This window comes from Sus scrofa, chromosome 14, assembly GCF_000003025.6.
Source record: "Sus scrofa isolate TJ Tabasco breed Duroc chromosome 14, Sscrofa11.1, whole genome shotgun sequence".
Classification (NCBI taxonomy): domain Eukaryota; kingdom Metazoa; phylum Chordata; class Mammalia; order Artiodactyla; family Suidae; genus Sus; species Sus scrofa.
In genome coordinates, this window is record NC_010456.5 from 72,908,114 (window position 1) to 72,929,819 (window position 21,706).

The 21,706-nt window shown below is 53.4% G+C and overlaps 1 protein-coding gene across 14 annotated transcripts in view; it reads left to right on the forward strand.

Moving 5' to 3' along the window:
• Positions 1–21,706, forward strand: part of COL13A1 (collagen type XIII alpha 1 chain) — a 166,314-nt gene that overhangs the window by 121,334 nt on the left and 23,274 nt on the right. For 7 of the 14 annotated variants that reach the window (XM_013990416.2, XM_013990414.2, XM_013990419.2 and 4 more), the window contains 14 exons: positions 1,623–1,649; positions 2,570–2,632; positions 5,370–5,423; positions 6,534–6,620; positions 8,131–8,184; positions 9,358–9,402; positions 9,828–9,896; positions 11,345–11,368; positions 13,071–13,133; positions 14,692–14,736; positions 15,083–15,235; positions 16,100–16,198; positions 17,806–17,850; positions 21,066–21,107. In XM_013990416.2, the coding sequence (XP_013845870.2) occupies positions 1,623–1,649; positions 2,570–2,632; positions 5,370–5,423; positions 6,534–6,620; positions 8,131–8,184; positions 9,358–9,402; positions 9,828–9,896; positions 11,345–11,368; positions 13,071–13,133; positions 14,692–14,736; positions 15,083–15,235; positions 16,100–16,198; positions 17,806–17,850; positions 21,066–21,107 (870 nt within the window). The remainder of the gene's footprint in view (positions 1–1,622; positions 1,650–2,569; positions 2,633–5,369; positions 5,424–6,533; positions 6,621–8,130; positions 8,185–9,357; positions 9,403–9,827; positions 9,897–11,344; positions 11,369–13,070; positions 13,134–14,691; positions 14,737–15,082; positions 15,236–16,099; positions 16,199–17,805; positions 17,851–21,065; positions 21,108–21,706) is intronic. The other 7 variants (XM_013990425.2, XM_013990421.2, XM_021072423.1 and 4 more) reach the window with 3 other exon arrangements.

Sequence of the window (21,706 nt, forward strand, 5' to 3'; positions counted from 1 at the left end):
CTTGCTGTCCTTGCCTGGCTGTCCTTATAGGCAGGGGCGCTCCTATTCATGAGCCATCGCTGGCCATTGCACAAAGTGAGGCTTCCTCCTAGGCATCTGTGGGTCCTAAAAAGCCTCTCAGGTCCCTCCAGCTCTGGCTATGGTCCTGAGACCCACTTGAGAGTCAGGACTCCCTAAAAATCACCTTCCTTTGGGATTTACTAAATGCTATGCTTGGCAGCCTGTTACCTCAAAGCCAGTGGTCTTGGGCTGATGGGGAAATGGGGGTCACTCCCAGCCATCCCCCAGGCCACCCGGGCTTAGGGCCAGAGAGAGCCCTTGAGGAGAGTCCCACGTGCAGACAGGGGGTTGACCATACCTGGTGAAACAGCCCTCTGCTAGTCTCCCCTTCCCCATGGCTCTCTCCTCTGCCCCCTTCCCTCCATCTCCTCCTTTCCCATCCCAAGGAGCCCTCCCCACCGTTCCACCCAGGGACACCCCTGCCATGGCGCCCCCTGAGTCCCCTGGGAGGGAGGGGCCAAGCAGGCGGGTGGGAAGCCTGGGAGCCCAGCCGAACTGCACAGCCTCTTCTTCGGCCCCACTCTCCTCCAAGCTCAGCAGCCCCTGCCCTCTGGGCCTGGGTGGCAGGCAGAAACCTTCACATCTCGCATCTCCCCAAGACGAGGCTGGGATGCTGGCCACCTCCTCCCTGCTTCTCCCCATTGAGAAAGCCTCGCGCCTTTTCTTCTTTCTGCCAGGGGGCTTCTGGAGTCACTGTGGCTGGGATGAAGGTCGGTGGACCCATAACTCAGCACCTGAGGGACAGGATGGGAGGGATGGAGAGGGGAGAGGTTGGGGTCTCAGGGACTCAGCGAGTAGCCGCTGGACCAAGGGCAGGGCAGGCAGGGTTCAGAAACGTTTCTCTTAAAGTAACCTCAATGCACAACTCGAACAACAGATGTTTCAGCCTTGTAAGTAGCAAATGTTTCCCAGCCTCAACTAAAGGGCTCACCAGCCTGCCCGTGTGCAAGGAACCCAGCAAAAGGAAAGCCTTTACACTCCAGAATTCAGTCGCTGTGTGCAGATGGGCGGGGACACCCCAAAGTTCAAATGCTCAGTGTGGCGCTCCGGCAGGTCCCTTACAGGGAGACCGTGTCCCGAACAAATGTTTTCTCCTTCCTTTCTCTCCCTGCCCCTGGGCCACCTCACACCTGCCACCCTCTCGCGTGGGGGAAGAATAAGAAACAGTCCAGGAGGGGCCCGAGTCCTAGGCAGAGAAGAGCCCTGGGCTGGCCAGATGCTGCATCTGTCCCCAGGGTGCCTCTGCTCCTGGGCTCACTCACTCTCGCTCGCTCATTCCTTTCCCTTTCTTTTTCTTTTTGCGCCGGCACCTGCAGCGTATGGAAGTTCCCAGGCCAGGGATGGAATCAGGACTGGGAACTGCAGCTGTGGCCTACGCCACAGCCATGGCAATACTGGATCTGAGCCGCATCTGGGTGGGATCCTTAACTCACTGAGCAAGGCCAGGGATTGAACCTAAATCCTCACGGAGACAATGTCAGGTCCTTAACCCACTGAGCCATAGTGGGAACTCCCTTGATCTCTTGTTTCTTTACCTTAATCTTCTTTTTTCCCCTCCACAGGGTGAGCCAGGGACCCCAGGAGCCAAGGTACTGATATGGAGGACATGTTATGGGCTGCACGGAGCATCAGGCATGGGTGGAGGTGGGAGGGGCTGCTGCTGTTGTTTTGCTCTTGGGCTGAGGCTGGGCTGAGGCTGGTCTGCGGCTGGGGACCTGACTGAGCAGAGGGGAGCCCACCCGAGAGGGCTCGCTTGTCAGGAGTGCTCTGCAGATGCCTCCCCGTCCCTGGATCCTGGCTGGACAGCTGTCCAGTTGGTGTTCGCGCCAGTTCCAGCGGGCAGTGACTGCTGAGCCCTGCACCTGCAGAGCTCCGTCTCTTGTTTAAGACAATAAGAGATGTAACATGAGAAAAAGTTTCCATGGTCAAATATGGTTGAGAAATACAGGGTTAAAACTCTTACACAGGTTTCTCTACTGCAGGCCTTCTCAGAGCCTTTATTATGCTAACTCTACATTGGGAAACCCTTAAAAAGTGGTATCTTTTATTTTCTTTTTTCTCTTTTTTTTTTTTGTTTTTTTGTTTTTTTGTCTTTTGGGGCCACATCCACAGCATAGGGAGGTTCCCAGGCCAGGAGTCAAATCAGAGCTGTAGCTGCCAGCCTACGCCACAGCCACAGCAACGCCAGATCCAAGCCTAGTCTGCGACCTACACCATAGCTCATGGCAATGCTGGATCCTTAACCCACTGAGCAAGGCCAGGGATCAAACCCACCTCCTCATGGATGCTAGTCAGATTCATTAACCACTGAGCCATGACGGGAACCCCTCCTTAAAAAGTAGTATCTTGAGCAGCATTTTCCAACTTTTTGACAGGGTATTCTTTTTTAAGAGAAGCCTTCTTCTAGGACCAGTGTCCAGAAATGCTGGTCTGTGATGACTGTCCCTCTTGCCTCTCTCCCCACCCCACCCCATCCTCTTAGCAGTGACTTTCTCTTCTTACCTCAAAGGGAGACCCAGGAGCAACAGGGAAGCCGGGGCCCCCAGGTTTGCCGGGAAAGAGGGGGCAGAGGGTAGGATATTGTGTCCTTGAGTGTGTGCTCCCTTCATCCCAGCCTCCGCTGGTCCCCCACTCCCCGTGCCCCCACCCCCATGGCTGGTGTGCCGCTTGCAGTGTGCTGTGGGTGCATGTGTCCCCAGAACAAGAGGAGTGGTGGGATGGCCTGACAAAGCTTCAGAAATTCACTTGAGAGGACACCCTTTCTCCCTGAAAGCCATTGGGCACCCAGGAAGAAAGCCCAGTGGAAGGAAGGAAGGAAGGCCCTCTTTCCCCCGCCCCCAGCCAGGCTTCTCTGGGGCAGCACCACACCCTTCCGCTCAGACCTGGCTGAAGGCCTAGGCACAGCCCAGGCAAAGAAGGGCCAGCAGGGGCCTCAGAATTCATACCCGCCTCATCACCTGGGCCCTTATCTGGCCCTTCTCCCAACCCTTGACCAGCTTCAGGCCATTTTTGTCATCCACCTCCTACCAAGGACAGATGTCAAGGGGATGACCCCCAAAGATGTGGTGTGGCATCCTTCGTGGCTCTAGCTAAAAAATTCATTGAGACATCTGAGCAAGTTATGACCCCAGGGCCCTCTGTTTATATAATGACACATGAGAACCACCTGCCATCAAGCTATGGAGAATAGAGCCTCTCCTGGTGACGTGGCACAGTGCTCTTAGGGGGGCCTCCTGATACTGGATACTTTGTGAATCAAAGTTAAGGGGGGTTTTTGGGGTTTTTTCTTTTAGGGCCACACCCTTGGCATATGGAGGTTCCCAGTTGCAAGCTAGGGCTCAGATCAGAGCTACAGCTGCAGGCCTACACCACAGCCACAGCAATGAGGGATCCGAGCGGTGTCTGTGACCTATACCACAGCTCACAGCAATGCTGGATCCCTAACCTACTGAGCAAGGGCCGGGGATCGAACCCAAATCCTCGTGGATATTAGTGGATACTCGTCAGATTCATTTCCACTGCGCCTCAATGGAAACTCCGTGAAGTCTTTCTTCTTCTTCTTCTTCTTCTTCTTCTTCTCCTCCTCCTCCTCCTCCTCCTCTTCCTCCTCCTCCTCCTCCTCCTCCTCCTCCTCCCCCTCCCCCTCCCCCTCCCCCTCCCCCTCCTCCTCCTCCTCCTCCTCCTCTTCCTCTTCCTCCCCATGGCATATGGAAGTTTCCAGGTTAGAGGTCAAATTGGAGCTGCAGCCGCCGGCCTACACCACAGCCACAGCAACGTGGGATCCAAACCACGTCTGTGACTTACACCACAGTTCACGGCAACACCGGATCCTTAACCCACTGAGTGAGGCCAGGGATTGAATCTGCATCCTCATGGATATTAGTTGGGTTCATTACCACTGAGCCACAACGGGAACTCCCAAAGTGAAGTCTTTGTGGCACATCAGGAGAATGGGGGTGCCGGATCTGGCTCTGCCACTGATGCAGTGAGGGGCCATCCCCCGTCACAGAGCCCCTTTATCTGTGCCGTGAGCGCAGGGTTCTGGGGTTCCTGCCATGGAAGAGAAAACACGCCCTTCAGTAATACAAGAAGCTGGTTAGGGAGGGCAGTCATTTGCAAGGGCTGACCTATCAGCAGACCACAAATCGTGTGGCTTGAACAACAGAAATTTATCATCCCACAGTTCTGAGGCCAGGAGTCTGAGATTGAGGTGTCCACAGGGTACCTTGATACCAGGAGTCTGGTGTCAAGGTGTCTGCAGGCTGTGAAGGACCATCCGTACCCTGCCTGTCTCCTGGTTTCTGGTCATTTGCTGGCGTCCTTGGCTTTCCATGTCTTGTAGAAGCATCACCCAGTCCCTGCCTCCATCCTCATGTGCCTCATCCTATGCATGTCTGTGTCCCAAACTCCCCTTTTTATAAGGACACCAATCTCACTGGATTAGGGGCCCACCTGCTCCAGTATGACCTCAGAACTGAGCTAATTACAACCCCAGAGGCCCACGTTCCCAATACAATCACATTCTGGGGTACTTGGAGTTAGGATTTCAACATCGGGATCTTTCTGAGACACAATTCAGCCCCTAATAGGAGACAAACTTCTCCAACTGTTTCTCTAAAGGAGACGTTCTGGTTGGATGGTTTTTGTCCTCCCTAGAGGTAAGGAGGAGGTGGGCAGAAGCTCTCCCCAGTAATCACGAACCTCTAATTGCTAGACATTACAAACATGCATAAAGAGCAGATCTGTTAAAAAAAAAAAAAAAGAAGAAGCTTTTTCCAAATATTGGCATTCTTTCTTTTTTTAATTTAGGGCCACACCATGGCATAGGGAAGTTCCCAAGCTAGGGGTCAAATAGGAGCTGCAGCTGTTGGCCTGTGCCATGGCTACAGCAATGCTGGATCCTTAACCCACTGAGCGAGGCCAGGAATCGAACCCACATCCTCATGGATACTAGTCAGGTTCTTAACCCACTGAACCACAATGGGAACTCCAAAAATACTGGCACTCTGAACAGGTTGACTCTCCCTAGGAGACCCCCAAAGAGACTAAATGTTCTTGGCCCCTCTCACCGCATGAGAGCCCCCCTGACATGCGGCCAGAAGGACAATGATACCAGTGTGCAGAGTCCCAAGGAAGGAACGAGGTCCCCAGTGGGGTCCAGCAGGAAGTGGAGTCCTTCAGAGAACAGCCCATTCGGGGGCGGGGGGCAGGAGAGAGGAAAGCCAAGGCCGGTCGCTTGAGGGCTGGTCCCTCGCCGACCTATTTGAGAAACACTTCCTAACCCGACCTGGTTTGCATTTCTTCCGCAGGGTGAGAAGGGGGCTGTGGGTTCCCCCGGGCTACTCGGCCTCCTGGGGCAGAAGGTGGGTATTGACCAGCTCTGAGCGGTGGTAAAAGCCCCAAGGTCCGTCACCACCCACGTCCCAGCCCTGCCCATCCACACAGCCCCCAGCTTTAGCAGTCTCCGTCCCAGGTTGGGGGAAAGCAGCTAGGACACAGCCAGATTCTGTGTCAGGGGTGGTTGGCATGGGGTACAACACGGGAGGCCCTAATTGGCAAAAAAAAAAAAAAAAAAAAAAAAAAACCAAATTCAAAGAATTCTGTAGCTCCGCCCTGAACTGATTTCTTTGCACCAGCTCTGAAAGTGTGTCCCTATACATGAGCTCCATTAAAAGGAGTTCCCATTATGGTGTGGCGGAAACGAATCCAGTTAGTATCCATGAGGATGTGGGTTCGATCCCTGGCCTCATTCAGTGGGTCCAGCATTGCCTTCAGCTGTGGCGTATGTCGTAGCTGTGGTGTAGGCCACGCTTCAGATCCTGCGTTGCTGTGGCTATGGCATATGCTGGCAGCTGCAGCTCCCATTCGACGCCTGGCCTGGGAACTTCCACATGCCCTGGGTTCAGCCCTAAAAAAGCAAAAGAAAAAAAAAAGATATTCCATTGAGAGAAAGAAGACGACCTGAGGTCCAGTACATTTGGGGAGAGCTGTATGAGACAGGCCCCTCAGGGAGTCCTGGGCACCTGGGCCTGCCTAAGAAGCGCCTGGGGCCCCAAGGTGAGGGAGGCGGTGAAGCTTCACTTCCCTCCCCCTTCCCTAACGCTGTTTGGCCACCAAACCCCTTTCGCACACTTTGAACACTTCCAACCAGCCGAAGGAGTGTTCCATGGAACACACTTTGAGAAACACTGCTCTCGCTCCCGGTCCTAATGGGTGTCTGGTTCTAGCTCTATATCTGTTCCCCCTTCAGGAACCAGCTCCATTCCCTCCTTCAGTCCCAGGGCCAGGCTTCTGAAGGCCTCTGGTCCCCAGCCATCCTGGAGCCCACAGTCCCTAAATGTCCCCCCAACATTCAGCGCAGACGGAAGGAGCCGTCTGTTGCCTTCACTCCTTTGCACCGTTGGGGGAGAAACCACGAGGATGGACCACCTCCCTCCAGGATCAGTGATGGTTTCTCTACCTTCCACCCCCAGGGAGAAAAAGGTGATGCCGGCAACTCCATTGGAGGAAGCAGAGGGGAGCCCGGTCCCCCAGGGCTCCCGGGGCCCCCGGGGCCAAAGGTGAGGCTTTCCCTGGGGTCAGTGCTCCGGGCAAGTGTTTGCCTGGTGCCTTTATCCTTAGCGCATTTGGAGGACCCTGTGTCCTGGACCCCTCGGCTTCTCTCCTGCTCTAGTTGTGTGGTTTTCCCAGTGGATTCTAGAAAGGTCACTTGGACCCAGCTTCTGCTTCCAAACTGAGAGTCTCTGACCATCCAGGAGACATGTCTTCTCTGGGGCAGGTGGATGGTCCCATTGATTCAAATGGCTAAGATGTAACTGTGTCAGGAACCAATACCTGCAAAGCCTTAACACAACAGGAAGGGCCCCTAGCCTGGGCTCTGAACCCATGCCGGTCAGACATGAGCTGGGCCCACCTGGTATGGCGCACTGGTGGGAGGCAGGGTGGCAGCAGTGGGGCAGCTGCAAAGGGGGCCACCCACATTTTCCTTGCGTGGGACAGAAGCTGCAGTGGTAAGATTTTTCTCCAAAGCAGACGCCTCCTGCATTGCTTGGTTTATTTTAGCAGCACAAGGAAATAAAGAGGGACGATGTCTCTTTCTTAGCATAAGGAAAGGATTCATTACTCTGTGTGATCTGAGGCCATGCCCTCATTCATTCAGCTGACATTTATCATGGGCCTGCTGTGGGCGATGAGGCTGTGGAGAACCTGCCCCCGGCTTGCCCGCCATCCAGCAGGAGACGCAAACCCACAATTCACAGAAATATGGTGTAGGGAGCCACAAGGAACCCCACAGACAAATGAAGTGGCAGAAAGCGTCCCAGACTCAGCCCCATGTGCCTGTGTGACTATGGCAGGAATAGGGCTCAGCCCTGCCACCTGGGCTCTGGGCCACCGCCTTGCTGAGTCGTCCCTGACCCCACAGGGCCTGGATACCAGGCACATCTCGGGTCTTAATTTGGGGTTGGGGAAACCTGGTCACTGATGCCCCTGCCTCCTGGGACAAAAGGGAGAGAAAACTAGAAGACTGTCCCCAGACTCATGTCCTCTTTCCAGGACCAAGCAAAATGCTGAATAAGTGAAATTTTTGGAGTGGAACCCCTCCTGCCTCTCCCTGCTCCTCCCATCTCAGCCTCCCAGGGCACCCTCCCCAAGTGCCCGGGGTCTTTACGCTCCCCTCTGTCTCCCAGGAAGGACCTGGTGAGGTGTGTAAGTGTCCCAGGCACCAGATGACCGGCTTCCTGCAGCCAGGAACTGATGGCAGCCCCCACTTGGGGGTCTCGCAGAACTGGGCATGCGTGTGTTAACCGAGACTGAGGCGGGCCTAGCAGTGCAGCGCTCAGAGGTGGAAGGGAACAGACGGGGAGGGCTGCTAGGAGGAGGTGAGACCCAGACTAGGCCTAGGGGTGGAGAGGAGTCAGGCAGTGGGCTTCAGTGGGTTAGTGGAAGCCCCTGGAGAATGAGAGAGAAGCCCAAAGGCAGTAACACATCAACAGCCAGACCATCTTTGCCCCTTTAAGCAGCTGTCCAGCTGCCCTGCATGTCTTCATCTGTCTCTCTTCTCTTGTCCAGGGGGACGCTGGAGCTGATGGCCAGGCTGGCCCCCCAGGACGACAAGGAGACAAGGTACAGAGGCCCCCAGATCTGAGAGCTATGGGATGAAGGTCAGCTTGGGAGTTCAAGCCTCAGCTCAGAGAGCTAGTGAGCCTTGGCCATGCCTGCGGCTGGGCCCCCAGGGCACAGGGTTGATGGGCCGGCCTCCTGCCTGCTGGTCGCCTCGGGCTTAGGAGAACTGCCACTGGGACGCAGCCTTGCAAAGACAGGCCCAGGATAGGGCGCTGGGCTGGGGAGTAACCCGGAGCCCTGCTCCCTTCAGCTTCCAAGCTTCTGGTAAAGGCGGGGTTCCGCTTCCCCCAGCTACTCCCTGTGGACTAGTCAGCCTGGTGCTGCTGTGTCCTCCACAGGTGCCCTGTGACTGGGAGGCTGTGGATGCCGGGAGGTGGAGGGCAGGGGACCTGGACCCCGTGCGCTGGCCAAGGGCACAGTCAGCAGGAGTTGGGTTATATTAAAGGGTTTGTTTTCCCTCTAATTTTACTTCCTATTTGATTTTTTAAATTGTGCTCAGTCTTCCTGTTATCCCAGAACAATTGCGACTATGGTTTGCTTTTTGCAATTTATATTACTGTTTCATTTACTCCCCATAATTCAGTCCTGTTTCCAATAGGAACAAATCCCCCATCCCACCCCCACCCCCGACCCCGCTCCAGGAGGCTGGGTGTTCCTAACGCCTTACCCTGGCCCCCATGTTTCCTGCCTCACCCTGGCCCCCATGTTTCCTGCCACATTCGGGTCTTTCACCAGCACAGAGGTCCCTGCAGGAAGCGTCTGGGCTCTCTGTGGCAATTATCAACCACCCAGGCAACTGGCAAAAAGTTTCTGAGCCCTTGTTCCTAGAGCAGCGTGGAAATAAAGAGGAGCCAAGGGTGTGGTCCCTGCTCCTGAGGAGGCAGCTGACTTAGGGGACTGGGGAGAGGTGGTCAGATGGGTGGAGTCACCAAAAACTAATGCAGGGCCGAAAGAATATCAAGTGCAAAGCTGGAGGGAGACTGGAGGGAGGGGGAGTGGGGACCCGAGCGGGGAGCCTGCATGGAACACACAGGGAGCTCTGCTCCCTCCTGGCCTGGGCTGAGCTGAACCTCCTGGCCCCTGGAGGGCCCCTAATGCATGGCACATCTGGGGATGTCAGATTCTCTGTACCTGGCTTTCTGCCCATCTCACTCCGATTTTGCCGTGCCACAGGGGGAGCCTGGAGCAGCTGGAGAACAGGGACCTGCTGGCCCCAAGGTATGCGCATCTCTTACGGGGAGTCCCAGCACGCAACTCACCTCCCTGGGGTCACAGTGTGGAGTGGCTTGTCCCTGGAGCCTTGGCGGTGGTGGGGAGGGGAGTGCTCTGGCCCCAGGCGGGAGGTCTGATATTGCAGCCACGACTGGACTCGGTGTCCCCCAGTTATGCCCAGTTCGGGACTCTCACATGGAGTCTTGTCTATTGGTTTTGGACATCTGCACCCCCACCCCCCTGCCCCAAGCATCCTCTGAGAGTGTTTGGAGCCTGCTGTTAGAGCCCCTGCCCCCCAATCCCCAAAGCTTCTCTGGATCCACCTGCGCAGCCAGTGTCAGCTATGGGCCCATTTGGTGGAGAGCAGGAGGTAGTTGTCCCCAGGTCCCCGCTGGTCCAGGCCCTGGGCGGAGATCTCCTTTGTCTCGTAGGGCTCCAAGGGTGAACCAGGGAAAGGAGAGCTGGTGGACTACAACGGGAACATCAGTGAGGCTCTCCAGGTGAGTGGGGACCGTCCAGGGGCCAGAGACCCGGAGGTACGCAGGGCCTCGGGGCTCTGCTCCAGGGCCTGAGGAAGGGGCTGCGCTGTCCAATATCCCCAGGCCAGGCTGCCGGGCAGAGCCCCCAGGACAATTGCTCCCTTGCCTTCCTTCCCTTAGCCTCCTCCATGCAGCCCCCAGGCACATGGCTCCCTCCTTCAGAATCTGGGTGGCCCATCTTTCAGTCTGGACCCGGCAGGCCTGGTTTCCTGGCTCTGGATCACCAAGGGCCATAACTGGAGCATCCTGGCCTCTGTGGGGTGTGGCGCATCTGGGATTCTGCGGCCCCATTTCTCCAGCACACGCTCTCCCCTTTCACACAGTAGAATCTGTCTTCCTGGGACCCATCTGCCTCTGTGTCAGTATCCTCATACTTCAAGTTCACGTGGTACTCACCGTTAAAAGCGGGGCACCCTTGACATTTGGGGCTCAGTCATCTTGCCTGCAGGGTTGTAGAGGAAAGCTGTGCTGTGTGCTGGAGGGTGTGTAGCAGCATACCTGGTCTCCACCCAGGAGATGCCAATCGATGCCACCCACCCCCCAGCCATGACAACCAAAATATGTCTCCACACATTGCCACATGTCCCCAGGGGGGCAAAATCACCCCAGTTTGAGAACCGCTCTTTTAAAAGACACTTTTACCTATGTCAATCCATTTGCAAAATGTACAATTAGGTTTTTAATGCCACAGTTGTCCCTTTAATTTATTTTTCAAGCGACTCCATGTTTTGCTGTACCATGACTGTTTGTTTAAAGGGAGGTACATCGGAGCCTTAAATCTGGGTTCTAGGAGAAGAGGGAAGAGCAAGGGAGAGTCCCAGTCAGAGATTAGAAAGAATGGGGGAGTTCCCATCATGGCTCAGTGGTTGCGGGTTCGATCCCTGGCCTCGCTCAGTGGGTTAAGGATCCGGCGTTGCCATGAGCTGTGGTGTAGGTTGCAGATGCAGCTTGGATCTGGCATTCCTGTGGCTGTGGCGTAGGCTGATGGCAACAGCTCCGATTCGACCCCTAGCCTGGGAACCTCCATATGCTGCAGGAATGGCCCTAGAAAAGGCAAAAAAAAAAAACAAAAAAAAAAAAGAAAGAAAGAATAGGGGTTGCTTCCCTCCCTTTCCAGTAAAGTAGAAGTTTGCGGTCCTTTTCAGGGCGTATGCAAACCCCTTGTAGGACAGCCTCAGAGCAACATTTGTGCATGTGGGGCGTCCTCTGTCCAGTGACGACAAACTGCTGGCAGAGGTAAGGGTGGAGTGAGGCTGGGAGGCACAGAGCCTCCGGAGAGGGTCTGCCTCTCCTGTACTCCTTCGAGAGGCCCCCCTGCCACGGTTCCAGGACTGGGCCAAGGGGACCCTCGCTCCCAAGGGGCGGCTCTTGATTTGCTCTTCAACTGATCTCGTGGTATCGGTTTTCAGGAGATCCGGACACTGGCCTTGATGGTGAGTCTCCCTCTTCCTCACTTTTCTGGGTCCTGGGTAGTGAGGGCGGCGGGGGGTGGGGGGTGGTTGCTGGAGGCTGGGGAAGGGCAGCTTGGAAGCCCAGACTGGAGGTCTCGCCTCCAGAAGGCAGGCACTGGGCTTCTGGTTAGGGTGGATCTGCACCTGAGCAAGGTCATGGCTGTGGTCTAGAGTGGCTTTTCACCAACTCAACAGTGCACTCCCATCACAGGATAAATGCCAGGTCTCCTTGCAGCTGTGTCAAGAAAATAGAGATGTAGAGAAGGAAATTTGTATGTTTCTCCTTTTACTTAACATTTAGCTAGTAAAGTACATAATTCTGAAAACTCAGGAGCAACCCTCCACTTTTGCTTCTTTCCTAGAAGTTAATTTCATTATCTGTGTCTGGAAAACCAGTGGATTCTAAGCCCAGATTTAATACAGGTGCCTACCACTGACAGAGCCTCAGTGAATATTTGAAGCTAAAGTGACTACCACCAGGTTTAACTTCCACGGCAGAGAAGAGAGAGGCGATCACCAAGTTCTCAAATTATGTGGCATTTCCTTTCACTGAATAATTTTTAGTGGCCATGTGCTGCAGAACAACACAAACCCAGAATCAGGCACCAGTCATAGATGCTCCAATCCCAGAAAGTGGTATTAACCACGTGATTCTGAAATCAAGGAGCTTCATTTGGAAACATTAAAATATACTATTTGAAATAACTCTTGGAAGCAAAACTTTCCTGGAAGCACTTTTTTTTTTTAATACCTAAAATCAACCTTGAAGTCCTCATTGTGGCTCAGTGGAAACAAATATGACTAGGATCCATGAGGACACAGGTTGGATCCCTGCCCTCGCTCAGTAGGTTAAGGATCCCGCATTGCTGTGACTGTGGTGTAGGCCAGCAGCCATTAACCCCTAACCTGGGAACCTCTGCATACCACAGGTGTGGCTCTAAAAAGACAAAAAAAATCAACCTTGTGCTATCATTTATATATAATAAAATGTATCCATTTTATGTGTAGCATTTGCTGAGTTTTGATAATTATATATACCCTTAATCCACCACCGCAATCACTCCAGAGAGTTCCTTCACCTGCCTAAGGAGTCATTCCCACACCTACTCCCAGCCCCAGGCCGCCACTGATCTGCATCTGTCACTGTAGATTAGGTTTGTCTTTTATAGAGTTTCCTGTGAATGGAATCACACAGTCTGTAGGCATCTGCACCTGGCTTCTTTTGCTCAGTATAACGTGTCAGGGTTTCTTTCTTTCCAGCTTGGTTCTTTTTTCACTGCTGCGTAGTATTCCATTGAATGAGTGTACCAGACATTCATCTGTTGATGGACATTTGGGTTGTTTCCTGGAGATATTTCTAAATCACTCTCAGGGAAGGTCATATTTGTCTTCATGGGGCTCAAGGAGCCCCCAGAATGTAAAGGGAAGGGGATGGAGAAGCTAATAGGTGGGTCTAGGTTCCCCACCCTTCACTTTAACCCAGACACACTCAAGTGCCCATCTGCTTTACACTGTGGAGTCTCTGTGTTATTTCCTTTGCGGGGGGGGAGAGTGTTCCTGCCATTGATGTAATGTTTGGAAATGACGGATCTTTATAAACCAGCCTCTGCATACACCCGTCTGGAGACAGACCACCCGTCCTCCATTGGAAAATTCTCCCACAGATCTTTCTTCTCTTTCCTAGGGGCCCCCTGGCCTTCCCGGGCAGATTGGCCCACCAGGAGCTCCAGGGATCCCAGGCCAGAAGGTAACACTGTCTTGACAAGGGGGATGCAAACCGTGCAGAGGCCTTGCATATGTTTCTTAGCTCAGGACCCCACCACTGTCCCTAATCCTTGTCCTTCTCATCTTCCCAGAGCCAGTACCACCACCACACTCTGGCCTGTAATTTTCTCCAGCGCCCCATGTCACCGCCCCACTCCCCCCACCCTTGCTGTCTGTCTTGGGCTCCTCCAACTCACAGCCCCTCTGATGTGGTGGAATCTGGGTCTAGATGAGCCCCGGCCCCAGCCAGACTCACAGCAGGGACCCAGCCCACCATCAGGGCACGTGGTGCTTGAGCCCCCCATCTCACCCCCTCTCGATTCCTGCATTTGCTCCCTTTTATCCTCTGCCTCCCGCCCCTGGGATTTTTCTCAGAAGGCCATGCACGGTTGCCCCTCAGTCCTCTGTTCATGAGGCCTCTGCCCTGGAGTCCTTTCCCATCTTTAAAGTCTTCATATTTCTAGCCCTACATGAAGACCGCCTCCTGCCTGAAGCAGCCCCTGATCTGGCAGGTGGAATTCACAACTCTTTCCTCTCGACTTGCCTTGGTGGTCCAGCTGGCTGGTTACCTGGCCTCAGAGCAGAGGCCACACCTCCTTTCTCTCCCTCCCTGACATAAAGAAGGAACTAGGGTTGATATGAAGTGAGGGAGGAGTTCCCGTTGTGGTGCAGTGGAAACGAATCCAACTAGGAACCATGAGGTTGCAGGTTCGATCCCCGGCCTCGCTCAGTGGGTTAAGGATCTGGCGTTGCCATGAGCTGTGGTGTAGGTTGCAGATGCGGCTCGGATCTGGCATTGCTGTGGCTGTGGTGTAGGCTGGTGGCTACAGCTCTGATTCGACCCCTAGCCTGGGAACCTCCATATGCCGCGGGTGCGGCCCTAAAAAGACAAAAAGACAAAAAAAAAGAAAAAAGATATGAAGTGAGGGGAGCTCCCCATGGGGGGCCAGGACAGGAAGGCTGAGTTTGAGGGGAACAGTGTGGCAGGCAAACACCCCTCCCATGGAGTGTGGAACTGGAGCCCCGGGGCCCTGGGGTGGCAGAGACAACATGTAAGGCTGTAGCTAAAACACGGACTGTGGAGCAGGAAGGTCCGGCCTGGCTCCGTTCTTCACTAAGTGCTGGCCTTGGGCTCATAATGCTGCCCTGGGGTCCTTACCTCTAAAACAGAGTCAGTGAAAGTACTTCCCTCCCTGTGAGTGCTAAGGAAGCCTTCTGCATCAGAAGTGCTGTGTAAATAAGATCTTTAGAGGAGTTCCGTTGTGGGGCAGTGGAAACAAATCTGACTAGTATCCATGAGGATGTAGGTTGGATCCCTGGCCTCGCTCAGTGGGTTAAAGATCCAGCGTTGCCATGAGCTGTGGTGTAGGTCACAGACACGGCTTGGATCCTGCGTTGTTGTGGCTGTGGTGTAGGCCAGCAGCCGCAGCTCCGATTCAACCCCGAGCCTGGGAACCTCCATGTGCTGCTGTTGCAGCCCTGGAAAGCAAAAAAGAAAAAAAAGGTCTTTTGAGAGTGACCTTTGGTTGTTCTGGCTGCAGGGGGAGATTGGACTGCCAGGGCCTCCTGGACATGATGGGGAAAAGGTAAGGACACTGCCAGACAAAATTCTGAAGGCAGTCTTTGCCCTGAGGGGTGAGGGTGAGGCTCTGGAGGAAGCCCAGGTGCAGGCTGAGGGGTAAGGAAAGGGGCGGCAGGGGGCCAGGGGGAGAAGCCCCACTGCTGGCCCCAGAGAGCCAGGCAGACCCAGGCTGGGATGGGCTGGGGCTGGTGGCCGAGGCCCGTCAGATTCCCAGAGGCATTTGGACAGGCTCTCAGCCGGGTCCAATCAAGCACCAAAGCGCTGAGTCCTTGGGCCCCCCCTTCTTTCATGTTCTTACACCTCGTTTCTCTATCAGTGTATCTAATACGTGCTGTTGATCTTTTCTCAAGGGACCTCGAGGCAAACCAGGAGACATGGGCCCTCCTGGCCCCCAAGGCCCCCCAGGAAAGCCTGGGCCTGCAGGAATGAAGGGAGAAGATGGACACACAGGGAGCCCGGGAGAGAAGGGGGAGAAAGGGGAGACGGGGCAGCCAGGCCCACCGGTGAGTGCCAAGGCCACGTCACCCTTGGAGCAGGCTTCACTCCAAGCAGGACCTGGCTGTGCGCTGTGCCAGCAGCAGCCTGGAAACCTGGAGCCTGGAGCTGGGGACACGGGGCTCAGCCAGTCTCCCCTCAGGCCATACTTTATGAAGGCCAGCTTCCCACCTCAAGAGATCTGGGTCCTATTCTGTCATCTCCTGTCTGGGTCCTCTGGAAGGTCCCTGGGCCCGGCAGAGCCTCAGTTTCCTTATCTCTAAAATGGGGGTGATAATCTTCTCCCTGGATACCTCACTGGGTGGTTGGGAAGGAGATGAAGTCATGGATGTAAAACTGTCTCTTGGGGAGTTCCCGTCATGGCACAGTGGTTAACAAATCCGACTAGGAACCATGAGGTTGCAGGTTCGATCCCTGGCCTGGCTCAGTGGGTTAAGGAGCCGGCGTTGCCGTGAGCTGTGGTGTAGGTCGCAGACGCGGCTCGGATCCCGTGTTGCTGTGGCTCTGGCATAGGCCGGTGGCTACAGCTTCGATTAGACCCCTAGCCTGGGAACATCCATATGCCACAGGAGTGTCCCTAGAAAAGGCAAAAAGACAAAAAAAAAAAAAAAAAAAAAAAAAAAGTCTCTTGGGACAGCATGCAGAAGCCCTGTGCCCAGGAGAGGCACAGACAAGGAGCCTTAGCCTGAGCCAGCAGGGCACTGGCTTGACTGGGGAACCTTCTCCGGCCTAATGGTTTCCATCTGTGAAGTGGGCAGCACCCTAGGCGCTTTCCCTTGGAGGGAGGGCCCCCGCATGCATGCCACAGCTGGTCTCTGACCTCAGAGTGATGACCGTAACCTTGACTAACAGAGATCTTTGTCCATCTGCAGGGTCTAGACGGCCCAACTGGGGAGAAAGGAGAACCAGGAGGGCAAGGGAGACCAGGAGTGACCGGATTGCCTGGCCCAATTGGGCTCCCAGGATTTACAGTAAGGCGAGGGGGCCGGGTATCATGGTTATCAGCCGGCCTCTGCAGACGAGGCCAAGCAAGCAAGGCACCCCTCACAGCTGTCACCTGCCTTGCGGGTGCCTGGTGCAACAGCAAGGCTGCACTGACCCACAGCCTACCTGTCTGGCCTGAGGGGTCCTCTTGATGAGCAGCTACTCCCTTAGGGGCCATTGAGTTTGTAAACAGGGGATCACAGCATGGTGGCCTCTGTCTCCAGGGCCAATGTAGTTCAAAGGTGCTAGAACCTCAGACTGAAAATTCTCTTCTTAGAAGTGGAAAGAGGAGTTCCTGCTGTGGCACAGTGGATTAAGGATCTGGTGTTGCCACAGCTGCAGCTTGGATTCGATCCCTGGCCAGGGAACTTCCATATGCCACCAGTGAGGCCAAAAAAAAGGGAAAAAAGAAGAAGAAGTAGAAAGAGCCTCAGAGGTCAGGCAGTCCCACCTCTGACCCAGTGCAGGATCCCTCGAGAGCCACTGACTGTAGCTGCCCCACTCATCTGGGACAGACAGGTGGCTGGGGGCCTCCCGACTTGTCCCCTCCAAGCCAGAGGGCGTGCTCCCAGTGCAGTGGGAAGTTCCCTCATCACCCGCCCCCCATGGCCCTGGTTCTGCTTACAGAAGCATGTTTGCTTTCTGTAGCTGCAAAACAAGTCCCCACCCATTCAAGGGCATAAAATGGCACGCATGTGTTATGTCACAGTTTCTGCAGGTTGGGAGTCCAGGCACATCTCTGCGGGATCCTCTGCCCAGGGCCTCACAAGGTTGCAGTCAGGGTACCATCCAGCTGCACTCCCATCTAGAGCCAGGATCCTCTTCCGAGCTCACCACTGTTGGCACAATTCTGTTCCTTCTATAACAGGACTGAGTCCCAGAGCTCCTAGAGGCCACCTACAGTTCCCGGCCACACTGCCTTCCCCATAGCAGGGTCACATTATAGCAGCTTGTTTCTCCAAAGCCAGAGCCAGCGCAGTCTCTGGGTGCATGCTAGCCAGGCAGTGTGTGTAATATACTCACTTGTAACAAACTTAACATAGTGTGTGTTATCATTTGTATAACGTAAGTATGTTATAATTTGCAACATAAGCTTATAGCATAATCATGGGCATGACATCCCATCACCTTTGCCATATGCCATGTTCTATCGGTGAGAAACAAGCCCCAGGTCTGCCCAGGGGTCAGTTCCCTGCAGGATCCATGCAGAACTTCAGCCTCTCCTCCCACATGCCAGAACCTCAGCTTCAGGAAGTCAGTAATCACAGGCCACATGTCCCAGTCATCGTCCTTCTGGCTGATGAACTCCGCAGCCTCCAAGGCGGCCTCGTCTAGTCCTGGTCTGTTATGTCGCAGATATGAGGATGTCTGTCCCAGGCTCCCCCTAGTCCTGGTCTGTTTTGTTGCAGATATGAGGGTGTCTGTTCCAGTCCCAGGGAGGACCTGGGACTTATTTCTCACCAATAGAATGTGGCATATGGCAAAGGTGATGGGATGTCATGCCCATGATTATGTTCTAAGCTTATGTTACAAATTATAATGTACATATGTTATAATTTGCTGGCACCCACGCCATGTTGTTTTGTGCCCACAGGGAGAGAAGGGAGAACCTGGGGAGAAGGGTGACCCAGGAGTGGAGGTAGGTTGTGTCTGCTCTGCTATTTGTGGCATGGGGACTATAGGACAGGGACTCTGTCACGTTTCAGTCTCTCCAGTGTGCATGGCATTTCTGTGCTCTAGAATAAGACTCAAGACTGCCTGGCATGGGAAGAGGGCAAGAATCTGAACCTTTAATGAGCACCTAAGTGTTGGCGTTGACCCTCAGCTCTGCTCCACGATGTCCCCATTAATCTCGGAGGCATTCATGGAGCATCTGCTGTGTTCTGTTCCCAGTGCTACAGCCTGGAGACAGGAAAATATACAGAACAATGCTGGGCATCAAACAGTCTTCAGGAGTAGGTGCTAGAATGGCAGCAGCTCGGGGAGTTTGGTGAGCACCCCAGAAGATGGGTCATTTGAGTGGGGTCTTGAAGACTCTGGAGGAGTTTGCCTGGAAACTCCAGAGATAGGGTCTCCAGAGAGAGGCATGATTCTTTTGAGAAGTGTGGTAGTGAAGGAAAGAGGAAAGAACAGCACAATGAGATGTAGTCAGGATGGAAGCCAGCTTCACATGAGATGGAAGGGAATCCAATCAGGGGAAAGAGCCAGGAAAGCAACAGAGGTTGAGGATGCATGAGGGAGAGGCTGTTTGGTGTAAGGGTGTGGACCACTCAGACACAACTGCAGAGATCATCAAGCTCTTTCAGTCCCCAGAGAGGTCTCCTCAGTCACCCTGCAAAGTCACCAAGCCCCATCTGCATTTAGTGAGACAAGCCTGATTATATAACATATATGTTACTTATTTGGAAAGTCTCCTAAGGAAATGCTCTGCAATTCATGAAAAGCCTTATACACAAAAATGTTCCTTCCAGAAGTACTTACTTTAAAGTAAAAATTGGAAACAGCCTATACTTCTAACAAGAAGGAAATGATTAAATAACTTATGGCAACAATACTAATGGTAATAATAGTTCTCATATTGAAATGCTTTCCTTGTGCCAAGCCCTGCTCTAAGCCCTGGCTGTGTAGGAACTCATTTTTATTCCGGTCAATGCATAGCACATCAGCAGTGAAAGGAGGCTTGTGGGGAACATACCAAAAAATGGAAAAATGAGTTTCATGTTAAGTGAAAAAGAGCAGAGAACCAGGGAGTTCCCGTCTCGGCTCAGTGGTAATGAACCCAACTAGTATCCGTGAAGGCACGGGTTCGGTCCCTGGCTCTGCCCAGTGGGTTAAGGATCTGGCATTGCCATGAGCTGTGGTGAAGGTCACAGATGCGGCTCAGATCCTGCGTTGCTGTGGCTGTGGTCTAGGCCAGCACCTGCAGCTCCGATTCGACCTCTGGTCTGGGAACCTCCATAAGCCATGGGTGCAGCCCTAAAAAGACAAAAGACAAAAAAAAAAAAAAAAAAAAAAAACAGCAGAGAACCAAATTTTATATGCATATATAAAATATCACCAAGTATAGATATATTCAAATACAATTATGCATCAAAAAAGAGAGGAAGGAAATAGAGCAAAATATTAGTATTATTCAAAAATATTCTTTTTCTTTCAATTGACTTGAATTTGTTAAATATTTGAATGGGTCTATTTCTTAAATTTTTTTAATTATCATACAGGAAAATTGACTTTGGGGGCAATGTATACAATTCTGTGAATTTTAATACATACATAGATATATAACACTTTTTTTAAAAAAAGAAAATAGAGTTTCCTGGAGTTCCCTAATGGCTTAGCAGGTTAAAGATTCAGCGTTGTCACTGCTGTGGCTCTGGTTACTGCTGTGGCATGGGTTCAGTCCCTGGCCTGGGAAACTGCGTGCCATGGGCACAGCCAAAATAAAAGAAATCAGAGTCTCCAAAACAGGGTTCCCTACAAGGAAGACTAGTATTTTGGAGCTGAAAAGTCCGCAGGTCCAAGGGACAATAGGGGTACCCTTTCTGCCAAGTGCAGGGGCTCCCTTTCTTGGTAGCCTGGTAAAGGGTCCCCACTCTGGCCATACTGCAGGGATCTATCCCTGGGAAGGCGAAGGTGCCCAAGCAGAGCCCGGAAGCCAAAGTCGGGGACCCCACTCAGAAAAGAGCAGACTGGTCTCCTTCCTGCCTCTTGGGTGGCTGACTGTGGATAAATGGATGTCCACCCTCCCCAGAGACAGAATCTGCAATGAACAGTGTCCGGAGAGAGGAAGACCGCCCTGGCTTCCCCTGTCTCCACTGGCCAGTCTGAATCTCTTCACTTTAACCTGCTCTCAAGGGAAATGGAACCCTACAGTCTCCATCCTGTTTGTTCGAGACCTGGGGAACCTGAGGAATGTGCTTCAGAAGCATCTCAGTCTCCCCAATGCCAGATAACCAGTCTCTGTTCCTTGAGGCTAAAGGTCTCAAATCCAAATGCCGATAAGGACCAGGCATGCAACAAATGAGTGTAAGAAGTCTGGGTTAAGGAGTTCCCGTCGTGGCGCCACAAAAACGAATCTGACTAGGAACCTTGAGGTTGCGGGTTTGATCCCTGGTCTCACTCATGAGTTAAGGATCCTGCATTGCTGTGGCTGTGGCATAGGCCGGCAGCTATAGTAGCTCTGATTTGACTCCTAGCCTGGGAACCTCCATATGCTTTTTGCCCTAAAAAGCAAAAAAAAAAAAAAAAAAAAAAAAAGAGAGAGAGAGAGAAAGAGAGGGAAGTCTGGGTTAAAAACAATAGGGATGAGTTCCCGTTGTGGCTCAGCGAGATAAGAACCCAACATAATGTCCATGAGGATGAGGGTTCGATTCTTGGCCTCACTCAGTGGGTTAAGGATCCGGTGTTGCCAACAATCTGCAGCATAGACTAGAGCAGCAGCTCAGGTTCAATGCCCAGGGGCTTCCATATGGCTCAGGTGTAGCCAGAAAAAGAAACAAACAAACAATAGGGAGTGGTGAGGACTGGGGTAAACCAAAGAGCTCAAGCTCCACCCGGGAGGGGAAGCGCTCATTCAGCTCCAGGCGATCACTGCCAGATTTTGTGGTTTAAAAAAAAAAATCTAGAATAGATGTTTTCGGGATATTTCATGGCATTTTTCCCCCCAAAAAATGTGCAGGCTAGTGAGTTGCTACGAATTTCTAAGCTGTTCTAAGCCTTCATTTGGGAGACTGTTGTGCTGCTAGTTCTGTCCTTCAGCCTTGCAGTCTCCAGCTGGACCCCGGGCCATGTCAGAAGGCAGAACCACTTAGAGTATAGCAGGGGGTAGGCTCACTGTCTCCCTTTGGCTTCTAGGTTCCTGGACCACCAGGGCCAGAGGGGCCTCCGGGACCTCCGGTAAGTCTGGAGGGCTTGTCTGTGTTTCAGTCCACTGTGCTTACATTCCTGATGCCCCCACCCCCACCCCAGCAGTCCCTGGGCTTAGTCTCGGCCTTAGGTACCATCACCTCCTGCCTCCAGGGTGAGATGTTCACATCCCCCTGCCCCTCCCTGCCCCTCCCTGCCCCTCTTCCCTCCCACCTTAAACGGGCATCATCTCTGTGACACTGGGGAGCCTGGGCATTGCCCAGTCTCCTGGAAACCGTTGACGGGCATGGCAGCCCCAGGGTCTGGTCCAGCCCTCCTGCAGCAGTTGGAGTCCCTCTGTCACTAAGTTCTGCCCTTTGCCATCAGACACCTACTCCTCTCCTTCCTTTTTTCCCACCAACCAGTCAGCAAGCAGACCAGGATTGAAATAGAAAGTGACCCATTTAAAACCAGCCCCACTAAATTGGCCTTTCCACAGTTTCCGATGTTAAGGCACCTTTAGAGGGACCCCTATGTGTTGTGCTTAGAGCACCCCCAACCATCCCAAACCAACAGATGCTGGTCCTTGCTTCTGTGGGGTTCACAGTCCTCGTGGCAATGGGTCATCCATTGTCACTGGTACCAGTGGT